Below are 20,659 nucleotides of genomic sequence, written 5' to 3'. Positions count from 1 at the left end.
CTTCTCAATTTCCTCTTGACTCTTAGAAGCTATCAACATATCATCAACATATAGGAGAAAGTATATGAAGGAATTATCTTCAAGCTTGCGCAAATACACACAATGATCGAATTTGCTTCTTATGTACCTTTGCTGCAACATAAACTTGTCAAATCGTTTGTACCATTGTCTAGAAGATTGTTTCAATCCGTACAATGATTTTTCAAGTTTGCACACCATATTTTCTTTTCCATCAACTTTGAATTCTTCTGGCTGAGTCATGTAGATTTCTTCTTCCAAGTCTCCATGTAAAAATGCAGTTTTTACATCCAACTGAACTAGTTCCAAATTTAACTGTGCTACCAAAGCCAACAAAACTCTAATGGAGGAGTGTTTCACAACTGGAGAAAACACCACATTATAATCAATTCCCTCCTTTTGAGCATATCCTTTGGCCACCAATCTTGCTTTGCAGCGAACATCTTCTTGGTTAGGAAATCCTTCTTTCTTTGCAAATACCCATTTGCACCCAATTGCTTTCTTGCCCTCTGGGAGATTGGCCAATCTCCATGTATGATTCTGATGAAGGGACTGCATTTCTTCATCCATGGCAATCCTCCACTTATCTTCTTCTGAACTTTGGACTGCGTCTTTATAAGTGGTAGGAATGTCATCAGCTGCAATTGAGTCCGCACAAGCCACCATATCTATGAGTCGAGCAGGTTTTCTTAATGTCCTTTTTGGCTTGCCGGTTGCTATTGATTCAAGTTGTGGTTGAGGTTCTTGAGATGGAACCTCCTCTTCGACTGGCTCTCCTTCAAGAGGAAAATTTTCTGTTGTTTCCTCGTTTGATCCCTGTGTTGGGAAAATTATCTTTCCCTCAAACTCCACCTGCTTTGAAGCACCATCAATTTGTTTGGCTTCTTCAAGTGTTACCTTATTTGTCAAGGCAGATTCATCAAAGGTAACATCCCTGCTGAAAATAACTTTTCTTGTCTCTGGACACCATAAACGGTATCCTTTGACTCCAGAAGTAATTCCCATAAATAAAGCTTTCTTTGCTCTTGGGTCCAATTTTGACTCTCTTACATGATAATATGCAATTGAGCCAAATACATATAAAGAACCATAATCTTCAGCAGGTTTTCCATACCATTTTTCAAATGGTGTCTTCCCACCAATAGCAGCAGATGGTAGACGATTAATGAGGTGGCACGCATATGTTATTGCCTCAGCCCAAAATTCTTTGCCCAAGCCAGCATTGGACAACATACATCGAACTTTCTCCAGCAAAGTTCGGTTCATGCGTTCTGCCACTCCATTCTGTTGTGGTGTATTTTTTACGGTGAAATGTCTAACGATGCCATTTTCCTCACAAATTTTCTGAAAAAGATCATTTTTGTATTCGCCACCATTGTCTGTGCGAAGACACTTGATCTTTCTGCCACTTTGAGTTTCTATCATCGCCTTCCATTTGAGAAAAATTCCCAATACTTCATCTTTTGTTTTCATCGTATACACCCACAATCTTCGAGAAAAGTCATCAACAAAGGTTACAAAATAGTGTTTCCCACCTAATGAAGGTGTTTTGGAAGCACCCCAAACATCCGAATGAACATAATCCAAAATACCTTTAGTATTATGGATAGCTGTTCCAAATTTAACCCTTGTTTGCTTTCCCTTGATACAATGCTCACAAAACTCCAAGTTGCAAGTTTTTACTCCTTTTAGCAATCCTTGATCTGATAAAGTTTTCAAGGATTTCCCTCCAGCATGCCCCAAGCGCATATGCCACAACTTGGTCATTTCTGCCTCCTTCTCGTCATTGGATGTTGTTGCCGCTGTCCCAATAACTGTACTACCTTGATAGTGGTACATGTTATTATTTCTTCGAATTGCCTTCATTACCACCAGTGCACCAGAGCATATTCTCATCACGCCATTATCTGCAATGACTTTGAACCCCTTTGATTCTAGGGCTCCTACAGAAATGAGATTTTTCTTCAAATCTGGTACATATCGAACATCTGTTAATGTTCTACTTAATCCATCATGGTTCCTTAATCGGATTGAACCAACACCATATGCGGTAAGAGGATTATTGTTTGCAGTGTGAATAACTCCACATTCTCCTTCTTGTAAATCAATAAACCAGTCCCGATTGGGACACATATGATAACTACAAGCTGAATCCATCAACCATACATCAGATGATTTGGATGGATCTGTTGTAACTAGTGAGTAATCGGAATCATCACAATCAGCCACATTTGAATCCATGACAGCCTTCCCATTATTTGGTTTGGCTTTGCTATTCAACTTTGGGCAGTCTTTCTTCCAATGCCCTTTTTCTCGGCAAAAGGCACATTCATCTTTGCTGAGTCTCGATCTTGACTTGGATCTCCCTTTCTTCGTTCTCATATGATTTTGAGAACGACCTCTCGCAACTAGTGCTTCTGCTTCTCCGCCTTTTTGTTTTTCTCTCTTTCTTTGTTCATAACTGTATAAGGCAGAACAAACTTCTTTGAGAGATACTTCATCATTCCCATGCAGTAGAGTCGTTTCAAGATGCTCAAACTCATCGGGAAGTGAACTTAACAACATTAAGGCCATATCTCCATCCGTAAAAGTCACGTCCATATTTCGCAAATCTGTCGCCAACTTATTAAAGCTGGTGATATGATCATTCATTGTGCTACCGGGAACATAAGTGAAGCGTAACAGTCTTCTTTTCATGTAAAGTTTATTTTGACTGTTTTTCTTCAAGAATTTCTCCTCCAATGAATTCCATAATTTATTTGCAGATGTTTCCTTCGTGTATGGATACTTTTGTTCTCTTGCAAGGTAAGATCGAATGGTACCGCAAGCAACACGGTTGATAATCTTCCAATCTTCTTCTCCTACACCGTCTGGTTTCTTTTCTTCAATGGCAATATCTAGCCCTTGTTGAAAAAGAACATCAAGGACCTCGCCTTGCCACATTCCGAAATGTCCTGACCCGTCAAAAATTTCAACTGCAAATTTCGCATTTGACACAATTCTTGTCATAAGCGAAGATGCCAATGATGACGTATTATTGATACTTGATGTGGACTCATCATTTTTCTTGTCTCCCATTTTACTACAAATACTATTTACTAGCTAACAATGCAAAGACCAAAGTAAATCTTTTTCTGATGTGGAAGTTCAGACTATGCTGCAACCACAGAGCATACTCAGATAATACCTTGGCTCTGATACCAATTGTTGCGGAAGCCGAATATATAGAGAGTGATGGAATCACAACTACTATATCTAAAGGTAGCTAATAAATAGTAAATGAGACAACAAGAGAAAGAACACCAGGAATTAACGAGGTTCGGCAAACTTTTGTTTTCTTTTGCCTACTCCTCGGACACAAACAACCAATATTTATTTCACTCCAAAAGAGTACAAGTGAAATACTACAAGAGAGAAAGAAGAACAAATGCCTTAGGAGATGAGAAGGCAAGTGAGAGGTGTGTTACAAATGAATTAGGAACTACCTATTTATAGGAGTAAATTCTTCCTATTGATGTCATCCATGACATCACAAGATGACATCACAATATGTCAAAATGTCAACATTAACCTTGTGAAATCAATTTATGGTTCACCTAAATTTCACCTACAAAAGTTGCTATCTTGACTTTTATACCAATGAAAAATTATCCTCCTAACTACCATATCTTCTCATTAATCCATTTTTGAATCTTGTCAAATTTAACAGTAACAACAACTAAATAATGCGAAATAAAGCACAAAAAGGCACAGGTGATAATTGAAATCAAAGGACTAGAAAATATGAAAATATTGCTAATATTATTGATAAACAAGTAAGTCTCGACTACTAACTAACCTTCTATTCTAATCACCAAACCCTCCTATCTAAGCTCAACTTACCAACAAAAAATAATAATTAAAGAATCATACCAGCAGAACCATGAGGAACACCATAAGACTGAAAAGTAGGAGCAGCATCATAAATAGATCCTTTATAATCAATACCCTTTACAGCATTAAACTTAACAGTATGATTCCCAGCCCATCTCCTCCCTTGTAAATGCATATTCTCAAAGCTTTCACCTTTATACCACCCTTCTCTTTCCTCATTCATTTCATACTCTTTCCATGTCTCACAAAATTCAGACCCATCAGGTGGACTTGGAAGTACACCCAAGAATGCCCCAAATGCAAAATCATGATTCCCACAAAGAAAAACATGAGACTGTTTTGGGTATTTTGATGGCAAAGAAATCAGAAAGTCTACAACTTTACTTGTTTCTGGACCTCTATCACAGTAATCACCCAAGAAAATGATAAGGGCAGTCTCAAAATCAGATGGGTTAACGCAAGATTCAAGATTTGACCATAGATTTTGGAGTTTTGTTATGTAGCCATGGATATCACCTATACAACACACCACCCTGGGTTTTGTGGGGGCTGGGTTATTGTCCTCCATGGGAGGATTGGAGATGCTTGATTAATTTGATTCACTGAATTTTTTTTTGTTGAATTTGCGATATTATACAAATTCAGAGGACTAAATTGCTTAATGCAATACTTAAGGGACTATTGTGAATGTACAACCAAAAATTAAGTACCATTTATGCAATTTTCTAAGAAAATATAGCATATGTTGAATGCAAATTCATTGTTTCTCATAGCCTTGATCGAAAAACCAGCGTTTATTGAAGAAGCTATAGAGTCGATTACTAATAGTACTAGTTTGAAAGGCTCGTTGGAAACCGTCGATCAAAAAAAAATTAAAAATAATAATAGAAATTTTTTTAATTAAAGTTCATGACAAATTTTAGGGGAAACATTATATGACAGTCTAAAAAAAGGAACACTAATAGCAAAGTTGCAGAAATTATCTAATGATTTCAAAGAAAAAAATTTATATTCATATTAGTCTTGTCGAAATAATGAAATTTTACCGAAATTATTATTTACTTAATTTGATTTTTATTTCTTTAATTGATATTTTTCGATGAAGAAAATAACGATGATTTTTTAAGAACATTTTTTTTTACAATTTCAAATTATGATTTTTCTAATGGTGATATGTCTAATTTTGATTCATCCGCAAAAAGGAAAACTGTTTCACTCGCTTTATGGATGGTGTATTACATTCATGATGCTAGGTCATCAAAAAATATTCAATAAGTACATGTTTTGAACGATAAAGGTGTTCAATAGGTACAATGCATAGTTAAAATGTCTAAGTGAATTATACGGATAATTTTAAGGGCCGCAAATGATTTAAGCCAAAGAAATATTTGTCAGCTCATCATGAACGTGTATTTTGATACAAAGAAAATGGAGAACAATATACGATTGAGATATGAAACTCGTTAAAAATTATTCTATTCATACATTTTATTTGTCATAATTAAACTTGATAACATAACTATTTTACCCTACTACCCATATTAACATTTTACTAGATCTAAAAAATTAATTCGCGGAGTAAATAATTGATGTTAAGGAAATATATATATATATATATATATATTTATAATAATTCTTGATATGTTACAAGTAATAAATAAAAATAAAAATTTAAATAGTTGAACTAATAATTTGAGTGTGTTTTGATTGTTAACACAACAAATACATCTCTTCCTGTTAAATTAAATATCGTTAATAAAGTATGCATTTTCAATTTATTGCTTATTTTGTTCTAATTTAAGCGGTGCAATTAAAAATTTGAGATTCAAATTTACACATTCTAATCGTAAAGTGAAATATAAAAATTTTAATTTCTTACATTTGAAATTTATACATTCAGATATACTATAAATATATATTTCCACAGTCTTGTTTAATTTGATAAATTTTTCTTTCTAATTCGTTTTTAAAAAATCACTTTACTATTTTTAGAAGCAATTTAACCTTGAAATTTTTATTTTATCTGTAATCAAATAATTCTCATTTCCCATTCACAAAAAAAGTTAAAAGAATGATTTACACCACGAATTATTTTTTCCTAAAAAAAAAAATTCATGTCAAATTAAAAAAAAAATCCACGTACAATGGAACTGAAGAAGCAACATATATTTGAAAAAACATATAAAAAATTTACTCTCTTTGAACGACTCCTTTCATTTATTTTTTTTACAAGATTAAAGAATATTCAGATACATTTGATATAAATTTAATTTAAAATTATAAAATTAATTTTTTTTAAATTTCGTTTCAAATCAAACTATATTTTTTTTTAACCATGGATCCTATGATTTGACACAAAGTCTTTCGATAACTTTTGAATATATAGTCATATAGTGAAAAAACAAGAGTCATCTCCTTTTCAAGAACAAGCAATTTCAGCTATGAGGTAACTTTTTTTTTTCCTTCTAATAGTAATCCATTAGTTTTAGAGTAAAAATACTTATAAATTATTAGTTGTGTGAATTTTCTAGAAAAATGAAATTGCAGCACTATCGATTTGTATCCACATGGTTGTGAGTTTTTAGCAACTAAAGGGGCAAAAAAGATGGAAGCTTTATATAGTACAATGGCTCTCTCATGGTAGAAAATTCCAAATGCTTTAGTGGAGTACCTTTATAAGTATATTTTTGTTGTTTCTTCTTGGAAAAGAGGGAACTTGGTGTGGCCTAACTGGTAAAAAAAACAAGGTGCCTTAATGGGCAGATTCACATGTATCTGTGTTGGTAGGAAGAAATTTGGTGTGGCATAGCTGGTAAAACCAAAGACACTACTTTTATAGAGGGAAAAGGAAGGGGGGGGGGGGTAGGGAAGGGAAAACTCGAAAGGTTCGATATAGTGGGTGCGAGGTTGAGGTAGGCCGAAAAAGTATTGGGAAGAGGTTATTAGACAAGACATGGCACGACTCTAGCTTACTGGGGACATGACCTTAGATAGGAGAGTGTCGAGGTCGCAGATTAGGGTAGAAGGTTAATAGGTGGTGGAGTGTTCTATTGCTTCCTGAAAGGGTTTAGGCTTGGTGGTGTCTGTCGTAGTAATAGCTTGATTCTTGTACTGTCTTGCTTTTGCTTTCTACCACCATCTATTTTCATGATGGTTCCATTATTTTGTTGTTACTGTTTTAGTAGAAGTTGCTATATTTTCTACTGTCATTTTTCCTTTTCATACTTAATCTGATTGTTGTATTCGAGTCAAGGGTCTTCCAGAAACACCTTTTCTGCCTCCACAAAGTAGTGGTAAGTTTTATGTATACTCTGCCCTACCCTGACTTGACTTGTGGGATTTCATTGGGTATGTTGTTGTTGTTTAGACCGATAGCACTTGATAAGGAATCTTTTTGAAAAGCATATAATGTAGCAGGTTGTTTAATGTGAGAGCATATATTGAGTAGATGATTGAATTCTATCATGGTGAAACAGCTTTCAGCATATGTGTTTCTTGTTTCCTTGTTTACGCCTAGAAGCTAATAATCCTAATAGTTTTAGGAACTCAAATTACGTGTTCACGTCTGCAGGCTTTTCTCTGAGACGTTTACAATCTTTTTCTTCTTAACGTGCTCCATCTAAGAAAAGTAATAGAGATGGCAAAAGATAAAGTTGCAAGCTTAGGTACTGAAGTTTCTCAGTCAAAGGGAAAAATGACCAAGAAAATCCAAGAGTTGAACAAAGAGCTGATTTCTGACAAGATATTTGTTCCTATTCCTGGATCATCATCTAATTTTATATTAGGTCCATGTTTTAAGACAATGTTTCCTCAGGAGCTCTCGTCTCTTTACCCCTTAGCTGTTGGAGAGAAGCTACTTCTACACTCCGTGCAACTTGATTGGTTCGAAGGTAAGTATCTGGATTCATGGCCTTATATTAGTAGATCATGGAATGATTGGGTAGATAGAGTTGAGAAGGCCAAAGGGGATGTCTGGAAATCAGCTGATATCTATGATGCCATTCAGTTGTCAAAAAATGTTATCCCGATGGACAAAAATCTTTTGTATGCTGCTTTATGCTATTGGTCAATCTCCACAAACTCATTCCACTTCAGATTTGGTATGATGGGGCCAACAGTACTAGATATTGTTGCTTTGACAGGACTTAGACCACATGGGGAGGAAGTCAGTGCCATTCTTGGGATGGCTGGTGTTATTTGTAGTTTTGATGATTTGACAAACTTAGGGACCTCATAAAGGTACCGGGTTTTCTACTTGAGTATTGCAGGTGTCTTGTTTGAAGTATTGCAGATGAAACAAACCCAGGGACCTAGTAGAGGTACCAGGCTCTCTTGAGAGTGAGCCAGTCGACTGCCAGCTGGAGATAGTACAGAAAGTAGGTGCACACTTCCCGATGGCGTCAGAAAGTGTGACCTTTCCAACCAATGGCAAGATGTTTAGGAAAGGGACTTGTCAATACAAAAGACACTTTCCTAAACACTTTTTGGTAGTTTTTGCAACTTGATAAACACTTTTCAAGAACTCTTGCAAAGGCTAACAAAAGGAAAAAAAGGCAGAATCATTCCTCGAACAACAGCAACATCTGGAGCTTTTCATCTAGTTGTTTTAGGAATTTATTCTCTTGTTCGTAAATTGTAAACCACTCCTAAATCTATAAAGGAATTGGTGTGTTGAGTTAAAAGTCTAGGTTGTCCAGGTGGGATTGCTTAGTGGGTAGATTGTTTTTCTACTTTGGCTTGTTGAGCAATAGAGGTCTATTGCTTAACGGTAAGATTGATAACTCTTTCTTACATTTGGTGTAATCGTGTTTCGCTTTTGCTTTTGAAGATTAGTGAAAACGATTGAAAATCCTGTGAGACAGGTCGTGGTTTTACTCCCTTAAGCAAGGAGGTTTCCACGTAAAATCATTGTGTTGATTTTACTGCATTCAACTTTCTGGTAATTTTCTGAGTTGAAGTAAGGGACCTGGTCCATTACTTGTTAAGTGAAAGCTTACATTCTATCAAGTGGTATCAGAGCAGGCACTACCTATTTGGTTAACACCAAGGAAGTGATTTTGTTCTAAGAATGGCAGCTCCACTTAACCTCGAAGAAGGTCAGTCATCACACAGACCTCCTCGTTTCAATGGACACTTCTACAGTTGGTGGAAAGTTAGAATGCATGACTATCTCATGGCTGAAGATAGCGAGTTATGGGATATTATATTAGATGGACCCTTTGTTCCCATGATGGAAGAAAAAGATGGAGAAAAGACCATTACTGTTCCAAAGCCCAGGCAGAAATATGATGAAGCTGACAGGAAAAAGATTGAAAAGGGTTTCAGAGCTAAAACTCTTCTGGTCTGTGGGATAGGACCTGATGAGTACAACAGAGTGTCAGCCTGTGAGTCTGCTAAAGAGATTTGGGATAGCTTGTTGACGGCTCATGAAGGAACTGAACAAGTCAAAGAATCCAAGATTGACATGCTCACTTCACGATATGAAAACTTCAAAATGAAGGAAGGTGAAACAATACATGAGATGTTCACCAAGTTCTCTTCCATTACAAATGAGCTGAAAAGTCTGGGTGAACCCATAAGCATGACCAAACAAGTCAGAAAAGTGCTTCGAATTCTTCCAAAGTCTTGGGAGAGCAAAGTTGATGCCATTACAGAAGCCAAGGACTTGAAAGTGCTGACCATGGATGCGTTGATTGGAAATCTTAAAACACATGAGATGAATCGAAGCAATGATTTGTCAAAAAAGGAAGTCAAGAAGGACAAGTCTCTGATGTTAAAGTATAAATCAGAAGAAGATTCAAGTGATGATGATGATATGGCATATCTCATCAGTAGATTCCAAAAGGTTGTGAGAAAAAACAAAATGTATAAAAAGGGAACTAATGGGACTCGAAATACTGCTCAAGGTGATACTTGCTACAAGTGTGGAAAATCTGGGCACTTCATCAGAGAGTGTCCTTTGCTCAAGACTGAAAACAAGGAACATCAAAAGCACAGGGGTGACAAAGAAAACAGAAGGGACCTGGTACTTGGAAACAGAGATCGTAAAGCTGCTGCTGATATGGTTGTAAAAAGGGCTCTTGCTGCATGGGGGGATTCTTCAAGTGATTCAGAAGATCCTGATGAGTCAAAAGATGTGTCTATGGTTGCTGTGCATGAGGAGGAAACTGTCTTCAATGAAATGTTTGCTCTCATGGCACACACAGAAAATGAAGAAGAGAACAATCAGGTAACTCTTCTTGACATGAAAATTGACTTGGACAAATATTCTCTTAAGAAATTAAGAACCTTGTCAAAAGTCATGTTAGATTCTGTGATAGAGCTAACATCTGAAAGAGATGCCATTAATGCTGAACTTGAAATTCTTTCTGAAAACAAAGTTCAACTTGAAGAGACAATGGCAAAAATGGTGTCTCTAGAGTTAAATAATTCTGAACTTAAGTATCAGTTGAGTGAGCTTACTGAAAAGGCTGAAAAACTAAATGGAGAGCCAAATAGCTTGCAAGCTGAAATTGAGGAAAAATTGAAAAACTCTGAGACAAATCTCAGATTGTCACTTGAAAAGAATAACAAATTAGAACAGGATGTTGTTAAACTTAAGGAGGAACTTGAAAATTCTCTTAAGTGGACCAAATCATCAAAGTTATTGTCAAATGTGACAAGTCAGAGTAATTTCAATAAGAAAGGACTAGGAAGTCTAAACATAAGTCCTCCTTATAATCCTCACAGTAAGTATGTGTTTGTGTCTGATAATCTGTTGTGTCTGCATTGTGGAAAAAATGGACATTTGAAAAAAGAGTGTGTCAGCTGGAAAAACTCTCGTGAAAGATACTCTAATTATGCTGAAAGACAGAATGTACCAAATAAGAGACCTGGTCCTACAGAATCTGTCCCAACTCACAGATTTTCAAAGAAAAAATCTGTTCCTGCTCCTAGGTCCTTTGTTAGAAGGATTCAAAGTCTACCGTATTGGGCAAATTACAATCTGATCACTCCTTTGTCTGCCTACTGGGAACTCAAGCTGAAATGGGTTCCCAAGCTTAACAAGTGACTTTTGGTGCAGGTGAGTGAGAGGAGCAGCAGTCAGTGTTGGTATATGGATAGTGGCTGCTCTAAACATATGACTGGTGATGTAAATAACTTCCTCTCACTCAAGACCCTCCAAGGAGGAGGAGTCTCATTTGGCGATGGCAAGAAGGGGTACATTTTGGGAGTTGGGAAAGTGGGAAGATCTCTTGAAGATTCAATCGACAATGTTTACCATGTGGATGGTTTGAAGTACAGCTTGCTGAGTGTTTCACAAATCTGTGATAAAGGAAATGAAGTCAAGTTTACTTCTGAGAAATGCACTGTGGTGAGTTTAACTACAAACAAGGTAATTCTCACTGCACACAGAAGTAAAAATATGTATGTGGCAAACTTGGAAATCTCTCATGGAGATGACTTGACATGTCTCAGTGCTCAAAATGAAAATGCTGATCTCTGGCATCGTAGGCTGGGACATGTGAGTTCATCTTTATTGAATAAATTGATTTCAAAGGACCTGGTCCGAGGGTTGCCTAAGATGAAGTTTGCTGAAAATAAAATATGTGAAGCTTGTGTCAAAGGAAAGCAAATCAGATCATCTTTCAAGCCCAAGAATCAGGTAACATCATCAAGAACCTTAGAGTTGCTGCATATGGACCTGTGTGGACCCTTGAAGATTCAAAGCAGAAATGGCAAGAAGTATATTTTGGTGATTGTTGATGATTATTCAAGATACACCTGGACGAGATTTTTGAGATCAAAGGCAGATACAGCTGATGAGTTGGTGGTATTTTTCAAAATGATTCAAACCAAATTGAATCAAGTTGTTTGCAGTATTAGATCTGATCATGGGACAGAATTTGAAAACTCAACTCTCGATAGATTCTGTATGGAAAATGGTACAAGCCACAACTTCTCTGCTCCAAGAACTCCTCAACAAAATGGAGTAGTGGAGAGGAAGAACAGAACCTTGGTGAATATTGCCAGAACTATGATTATTGAATCAAATCTTCCTCAAAGTTTCTGGGCTGAAGCTGTTAACACAGCATGTCATGTTACCAACAGGTGTCTAATAAGAGCTGTGCTAAACAAGACTCCTTATGAACTACTCAACAACAAGAAGCCAATGCTGAATTACCTTAGAGCCTTTGGATGCAGATGTTTTGTGCTGAACAATGGGAAGGATGATCTGGGAAAATTTGATCCCAGAAGTGATGAAGGAGTATTTGTTGGATATTCTTCATCCAGCAAAGCCTACAGAATATTCAACAAGCGAACACAATGCATTGAAGAAAGCATTCATGTTGTTTTTGATGAAAATGGAAGCTTGAAGAGTGATGGATCAAATGATGATGATGATGTGCTAAAAATGCTAACATCCAAGAAGATTGAAGGCGCTCAAACTGATGCAGATCAACAACTGAAAAATGATTGTGAAGATCAGAATCACAGTCTACCTGAGGAAGATGCTGAGGTTGAACAGGATGATAGGGTACCTGGTACTACTCAAAACTCCAGCCAGAGTACATCAGAACCCCCAGAAGATGATGTCACTCCTGATGAAGAAGATCATGATGGTCTGCCAAATCAGTCTGCTGCAAGGTCAGGATGGAAGCATAGTTCATCACATCCTCTTGATAATCTCATCTCTCCCTTGAATTCTGGAATTCAAACTAGATCAAAAACAAGAAATCTAGTTGCATTCTCAGCATTCATATCATCCATTGAGCCTAAGAATGTTAAAGAAGCATTAAGTGATGCAGACTGGATCAACTCTATGCAAGAAGAACTTCATCAGTTTGAAAGAAGTAAGGTATGGTACCTGGTTCCTCGACCTGAAGGCAGAACAATAATAGGAACCAGGTGGGTATTCAGAAACAAACTTGATGAAAGTGGAGCTATTACTAGAAATAAATCCAGGCTGGTAGTGCAAGGATACAATCAAGAAGAAGGAATTGACTATGATGAGACTTTTGCACCTGTTGCCAGAATGGAAGCTATTAGAATCTTAATAGCTTTTGCTGCTTTTATGGGATTCAAGCTGTATCAAATGGATGTGAAGAGTGCATTTCTGAATGGAGATCTCAAGGAGGAAGTATATGTCAAGCAACCTCCTGGTTTTGAAGATACAGAGCTACCAAATCATGTGTTCAGATTAAACAAGGCACTATATGGTCTGAAACAAGCTCCAAGAGCATGGTATGAAAGGCTGTCAAAATTTCTGTTGAAGAATGATTTCAAAAGAGGCAAGATAGACAATACTTTGTTCTTATTAAAAAGGGAACAAGAATTGCTTATCATTCAAGTTTATGTGGATGACATAATTTTTGGAGCCACTTCAGAACACCTGTGTGAAGAATTCTCATCACTAATGGGAAGAGAGTTTGAAATGAGCATGATGGGTGAGCTGACATTTTTCTTGGGACTGCAAATCAAGCAATCATCAAATGGAATTTCAATATGCCAGGAGAAGTACATCAAAGAGCTTTTGAAGAAATTCAACATGTTTGATTCCAAACCTATTGACACTCCTATGGGAACAAATTCCAAGATGATAGTAGAAGAATCTGATCCCCTTGTGAATCAGACAATGTACAGAGGAATTATTGGCTCCCTGCTATATCTGACTGCTAGCAGACCTGATATTGTTTACAGTGTAGGAATGTGTGCCAGGTTTCAAGCATGTCCTCGTGATTCACACCTGAAGGCTGCAAAACGCATTCTCAGATACCTGAAGAAAACAGGGGACCTGGTTCTCTTTTATCCTGCAGGTGATACTTTTGATCTGGTTGGTTTTGCAGATGCTGATTTTGCAGGTTATCAAGTTGACAGGAAGAGCACCTCTGGAATGGCTCATTTCCTTGGATCTTCACTTATCTCTTGGGGCACTAAGAAGCAGAACTCTGTGGCTCTTTCAACTGCTGAAGCTGAATATGTAGCTGCTGCAGCTTGTTGTTCTCAGTTGCTGTGGATCAGGCAACACTTAGAAGATTTTGGAATCCACATTAAAGCAATCCCTCTAATGTGTGACAACACCAGTGCTGTGAGTATGGGAAAAAACCCAGTTCATCATAAGAGAATAAAGCACATTGATGTTAGACATCATTTTTTGAGAGATCATGTTGAGAAGGGAAATATTGTGCTCACATCCTGTCCAACGGAGGAACAGATTGCAGACATCTTCACCAAGGCTCTCAGCAAGGACCAATTTGAGAGAAATCGGCTGAAGTTGGGGATGTTGATCTCCAAGTGATGTTTTTAGCTTCAAACAGAAATAGTCCCTCAATGGTTAGAACTGTTGTGCAGGTATCCTTCGTGTGAATTTTAAATATTTGCTCAAGATCATTTTTGTACCTTTCGTAGGTATACCTTCAATAGGGATCTGCTCAGCAAAAAGAAGAGGTTAGAACAATTAAGGAATGAAGTTAAACTCTATCATGGTACCTGGTACCTGTCCAGGTTAGCATTTTACATTAAGTTTAAACTAAAATTTTGACCGTTGAAAATGCCACGTGTCAGTCATCGGTTACTCTGACCGATCAGTCCAATCGTTTTTTCTCTCAAACGACGCGCCTAATCAATGGACCTGGCACCTTCTCACTTCTTTTAAAAAGGGGTCTTTTCTCCTGAAACTCTCATTCATCTTGAAACCTTATCTCTCTCATTTATCACAAAGACCTCTCACATTCAAAGGCAAATCTGTCTTTCTTCTCTCTTGCGTTCTTCCTTATCGTAACCATGTCTTCCTCGTCATCTTCTTCGACGCAAATGCTGGGCACACTTGATGAAATTACTCCTCTTGCCTTCTATTCTCCACCCCCTGCTCCAGCCAGCACTCCTCTCCCCCCCAGTCCCTCACAAATGCTCCAGATAACCCGTTCTTCTCCATTGATCTAAACACTTCTACAGTACCTGGTACTTGTGAAGACATGTTGCCTGACAACATGTTTGAGGGAGATCTACCAAAACACAGGGCTTCAGAGTCAAATATTCTAGCAGCGAGTGAGGAACTCGTGATTGAGAGTCTTGCAATGATGAGGGAAGAGGCCAGAACAGAACACACTGTTGCTCTTGAAAAATAAGAGGTAAGGCCTTCTCAACCCATTTTTGACAAAACCCCAGATTTAGGGCGGTATTCTTCTTCTTCTTCATCTGAATCTGCTAGTAAAGAAGAACCTTTAAAATGGAGGGTGGAGAGTAGAAAAGGGGAAAGAAAAGGTTGTGGAGGAGGCTCCTAAGAGAAGACCTAATACAAGGTCTGCTGCACAGAAATTAATGGGGGATGCCTTGAAGGCAAGTGCACGATCTGCTGCCGCAGTCAGAAGTGCACGAACATTCAAGGTATCACACTTTTAGATACCCAAAGAAAATTTGGTTGAGTTGTCTGGGGAAGAGGTTGAAAAGAAAAGTGACAAGAAGAAGTCAGAAAAGAAAAGAGAAGTGGTTACAAAGAAGGTTGAGAAGTCACAGTCAAAAGGGAAGAAAACTGAAAGGAAGAGAAAGAGGACACAGGGACCTGGTTCTCAAGCCCAGAAAAGTGAGAATGTCAACATGCAGGAAATAGTTGACAGTCTGAGGAACCAAGCAGTTCTTTCTGGTAGAGTGTTTCATATGGGGATTATCACTCTTCCAGGCATGGACTCTCTGCACGACATGGTGGAGATCCAGTCTTGGTTGCACCTGTTCAACAAGCAATCCCCCATCCTCCATGAAGAAGAGGTCCGTGAGTTTTATTACAATGTTCAATTTCTGGAGGATGGGAGTCTCCTCACACGTGTGAACGATATTGCCATTTCTTTAAATGAGGAGATGTTGGGCAAAATACTCAGAGTGCCTACTGAGGGGACCCGGTCCGTGCAGGAGAAAACTTGCTCTTCAGAATTTGCATCTCTGATTTCAAAGACTCCCACAACCAAGGTTGCTGGGATCTATAAGAAACTCATGAAGAGTGAGTATCAGCTGGTCTTCGAGTTCGTCAACAAAGTGGTTCTCCCTCGAACTGAAAAGAGAACACTTGCTACTGCTGCTGACTTGTACATCATGGAGATGCTGTGCAGCTTTGAGGCTCTGAGTCTTCCTGGTCTTATGATTGAACACATTCACAAGACAGTTATCGAGAGGAAAGGAGTACATGGAATGGGATATGGATACTTTCTCACTAAAGTATTCACACACTTTCAGATTCCTCTTGGTATTGGAAAGGTGGGGACAGTCAAACAGACCATCTCTGAGCACACCTTGGTTGAATGTGAGTGCATTGAAGGCAGAGGCTTGCCAAAAAGCAAAATGGCACAACTTCTTGCGGATCTGGATAAGCTTAAACATGAGACTGAGGAACTCACTGTGCATTTGAGTGGTAAAGAGGCTGAAATTGCTGTACTCAAGGCAGAGCTTCTTACTGCACAAACTGAGGGACCTGGTTCTTCAGCTGCACAAGCTCTGGAGAAAGAGAACAAGGAGTTGAAGGCGAAGATAACTGCCCTGCAAGAAAAGGCCATCCAGGATAATGATGCTGCCAATGCACGACTCACTCTTGTTATCCAGTCCCTATCCAAGACCCCTCCCTCTTCCTAAACCTGTCAATCAATCCCTCCTTGTGTTGTTTTTTTTGTGTGGCAAATTCTCGTGTTAATGGATTTTTAGTTTGCTTTTAATGTATTATGTTATAATGGCTTGTTGGTTACTTTATTCCTTTGATGTTCTTCCCAGTTTCTTTTGTGAATGCTTGTCCTCTACTGTTTGATTGCTGATTAGCTCTGATCTTGTACAATATTTATGTTGACTCAATGGTTTACTGCATATCTTTTTTATGATGCCAAAAGGGGGAAGTAAACTGTAAGTAGCAAAATAAAAGGGAACATACATTAAGGGGGAACATGCATTAAAGGGGAATATTAAGAAAAAGGGGAATATGCAGAAAGGGGGAATACAATGTCAGGGGGAACGACTCTGGTGAAGATCTCAGATCATATCATTGTTTGTCATCATCAAAAAGGGGGAAAATGTTATTTGTAGTTTTGATGATTTGACAAACTTAGGGACCTCATAAAGGTACCGGGTTTTCTACTTGAGTATTGCAGGTGTCTTGTTTGAAGTATTGCAGATGAAACAAACCCAGGGACCTAGTAGAGGTACCAGGCTCTCTTGAGAGTGAGCCAGTCGACTGCCAGCTGGAGATAGTACAGAAAGTAGGTGCACACTTCCCGATGGCGTCAGAAAGTGTGACCTTTCCAACCAATGGCAAGATGTTTAGGAAAGGGACTTGTCAATACAAAAGACACTTTCCTAAACACTTTTTGGTAGTTTTTGCAACTTGATAAACACTTTTCAAGAACTCTTGCAAAGGCTAACAAAAAGGAAAAAAGGCAGAATCATTCCTCGAACAACAGCAACATCTGGAGCTTTTCATCTAGTTGTTTTAGGAATTTATTCTCTTGTTCGTAAATTGTAAACCACTCCTAAATCTATAAAGGAATTGGTGTGTTGAGTTAAAAGTCTAGGTTGTCCAGGTGGGATTGCTTAGTGGGTAGATTGTTTTTCTACTTTGGCTTGTTGAGCAATAGAGGTCTATTGCTTAACGGTAAGATTGATAACTCTTTCTTACATTTGGTGTAATCGTGTTTCGCTTTTGCTTTTGAAGATTAGTGAAAACGATTGAAAATCCTGTGAGACAGGTCGTGGTTTTACTCCCTTAAGCAAGGAGGTTTCCACGTAAAATCATTGTGTTGATTTTACTGCATTCTACTTTCTGGTAATTTTCTGAGTTGAAGTAAGGGACCTGGTCCATTACTTGTTAAGTGAAAGCTTACATTCTATCAGCTGGATCGACTTGTCATTTTCCCAAGTATGGAACAATTTATGATAATTATTTGCGTTACAGCAAGTATCTTCATGTTTCAATGTCAGAAACAGCTGTGACAAAGGAAGAACATATATCTTTTCTGTTTACATGGCTCAGTAAGCATCTGTTTTGCGACTCTTCAGTAAACATGATTAAGCAATGCACAAAGCTGGCATTCGCTCTTGCTGGGGGTAGAAAGCTTGCTTTGGCACCTTTTCTCTTGTCTAATTTATATCATGGATGCACTGAAATCATTATGAGCAAGTTTCTTTATGGAAGAGGTCCATTCTGGATCTTGCAGTTCTGGCTACAGTCTTACTTCCCAGAATTCCAACCTGCTACTTTGGATACCTGTAATATCCCCACCTATACTAGTTTCGAGGAATACTTTCGCTTTTTTCATAAATGTGCATCTAGAACTATCAGCCAATTCACCCCGTTTTCTTCTAGGAAGTTTGGACCTGTATGGTTTAAGAAATCACTTGATCCTGACTTCCAAAGACTTAATAAGCCAGAGCTACAAGATATTTGGGCCAGTTATCTCATTGCTCGAGACCTCCCGTACAGTATCCTTCTGGATGAATCTTTGAAGTGCAAATATGAGGTAGAACATTACTCTCCAAATCAGTTTGCCCGACAGTTCGGTATGACTCAGGCTGTCCCCTTCCATCAATCAGCCAATAAACTTCCGGTTAGAAGAAAAGATTTCCAGTCTGCAGAATACACTGAAGAAACTGAATCAAGGTTTTGCCAATTGAAAAGGAATTTTTCATTTGTTCCATTTGATACCAATCCTAGCTCTACTGAGTTCTTTGATTCCTGGTGGTCCACTTACATCCGTACTCGGGACAAGACTGCTATTGAAATTTTCAGGAAGATCTCACCGCATGCCATGCCCCTCAATTCTGAATCTGCAGAGAAAATTGACCAGAAAATGAAGAGGAAATATGAAGGTATGATAACTTTCTTGATTAAACAAATTATAAGATTTATATTTTGCTGAACAAATGATGGAGCCGTCAAAATGTGTTTGACTTGTTAGCGACTTTTGCATATACCATTGCATTAGATTTTGTGATAGCTTTCAATGTTCTCTATGATTCTTGTCCTTTTCTCAGTTTGATATCTGATTCTGATTTGGATTGTCTTGTATTGCCTCCTTGATTGCTTTCAGGGGATAATATTCCATCGCAATCTTTGACACAGCAAGACAAGCCCATACAACAAAAGAACTTGAATGAGGCAGCTGAAAAGATAGCTACAATATCATTATGCAAGGTAAAAATTCTCACGCCCAAACAAACCTCTGGGATAATAATGGGATTAATTGGCCTGGTTCCTTCGCTTAAATGTTTCTTTACTTTTCAGAAGACGAAGACTTACTCGAGGAAATCTTCACCAGGCACAACTTCTGATGTACCTTCTACATCAGCCTTCCCTACAAGTTGTACTCCTGCTAATGAAGACAGGACTAAGGCAGACATCCAAGTTTCTGCTGTTACACCAATCTCCACTCCTGACAATGCAAGTTCTCTTTATAACTTGTGTTGTTATGTCCGGTTAATTGGTCCCTTCATCTAATTTTCAGAGCCTTTTCTTTTCAGGATGTTGAGGAAGGCACAGTTTCCCCATCCTTAGATAGTACCAGAAGCAAGACACCTGATATTAGTCAACCACCCGACTGTCCTTTGAAATTTGATAATCTAGAAGACTTCTTTGCTCGAGTTAGTGGAAAAATTCAATGTGCTGAATCTCTTGGTTTTTCTGCTGATCAATCTTCTCTCATAGATGACAAGAAATCCACCACACAGAAGTCTACACCGTCAGCAGAAATGCTTGCCACAGCTAAAGGTGATATTAAGAGATTACTACTCATACCTTCTCAAGTCATGCTTCTACCCGGAAACTGTTCAGCATTAAGCGCAGCACTATCATTACATGCTGAAGCACCAGATATATCAGCTGAGGGAGCTCTTGCCGTGGAGAAACTCAAAGAGAACCTTCCACACTTTTCCTTGACCTTGCGTAGAGCTAAAAAGGATCAAGAGGAGTATTATAAGAAAGTTGCCCAGAAAGTGCTCCTCATCGTCGAGCTCACAAAAGATCAAGAACTCTATACTAACCTCAAAGATGGAAACAACAAACTTGATAACAAAATCAGCAAGCTGGAGGCAAGCTTGAAGGCTGCAAAGACAAAAAAAGAAGCAATGAAGAAGCAACAATTGAGTTTGGCCAAGAAGTGTTCTGGAAAGTGTAATGCTCTTGATGAAATGGAAGCTGAGTTACCTGTCCTAAAGGAGATGAAGGAGCTAGCTGATTGGGATATCGCTCGATTGGAAGAAAGCTTGAGTGACTTCAAGAGTAAGATAATCGAGTGATCGCTTGTCTAAACCATTCTTCATGTGCCAGTAAGAGCATGTAAATATATTTTGCTATGTACTAACTTTCTCACTTTTGAATGGCAAATACCTTAGTATAGTGAAACCAGTAGTGTACTTCTAGTTATGTTTTTTGGTGGCACAGGTTGATGGAACAATGAACATGAATGCTTCAAAATAGCACTAATTTTGATGTGATGACATGGTACAAACTACAAAATGTACATTGCTATCCCCTTTTATCTCTAGTCTAAGTGTAGTTTCATTACATTTGTTTTTGTGCTGAAGCATTTTCTTCTAGAGTCTTGACACTCTAGGTGTCTATTACCTCCTATAAAAAAAAACTGTTCATAGTAAGAGAAGTAATAAGAGATATGCTCTGTTACAACAACTTAAATCACACTCTATTTGATTGGACATGTTCTTTAAGAAATAAATAAAAGCTTTTGAAACTAGTGGTATTAATATTAGTTCGTACTGGTTGTATAAGAATAAAAGATATTTGTTGGGACAAGAGCCCCCC

The 20,659-nt window shown here is 38.0% G+C and overlaps 2 protein-coding genes across 3 annotated transcripts in view; one reads left to right on the top strand and one right to left on the bottom strand.

Moving 5' to 3' along the window:
* The window catches only part of LOC107031591, a 9,581-nt gene extending 5,010 nt beyond the window's left edge, over positions 1-4,571 (bottom strand). Inside the window, exon 1 of the mRNA XM_015233018.2 lies at positions 3,931-4,571. Coding sequence (XP_015088504.1) covers positions 3,931-4,459 — 529 coding nt within the window. The 5' untranslated portion in view covers positions 4,460-4,571. The remainder of the gene's footprint in view (positions 1-3,930) is intronic.
* Positions 4,572-6,275: 1,704 nt separating this feature from the next.
* On the top strand, positions 6,276-20,368 carry LOC114073969. Of its 2 annotated transcripts, XM_027911754.1 has the most exons (6): positions 6,276-6,337; positions 7,463-8,081; positions 17,740-18,711; positions 18,933-19,036; positions 19,127-19,282; positions 19,363-20,368. In XM_027911754.1, exons 2-6 carry the CDS (start codon positions 7,529-7,531, stop codon positions 20,134-20,136), a joined length of 2,559 nt encoding a protein of 852 aa, XP_027767555.1. In that variant the 5' UTR covers positions 6,276-6,337; positions 7,463-7,528; the 3' UTR covers positions 20,137-20,368. The 2 variants fall into 2 exon arrangements, with proteins under 2 accessions (XP_027767555.1, XP_027767554.1); XM_027911753.1 differs by lacking the exon at positions 6,276-6,337 and having other exon boundaries at positions 6,379-8,081.
* Positions 20,369-20,659: the final 291 nt, after the last annotated feature.

This window comes from Solanum pennellii, chromosome 9, assembly GCF_001406875.1.
Source record: "Solanum pennellii chromosome 9, SPENNV200".
Lineage (NCBI taxonomy): Eukaryota > Viridiplantae > Streptophyta > Magnoliopsida > Solanales > Solanaceae > Solanum > Solanum pennellii.
This window is presented reverse-complemented; position numbering and strand designations above follow the sequence as displayed.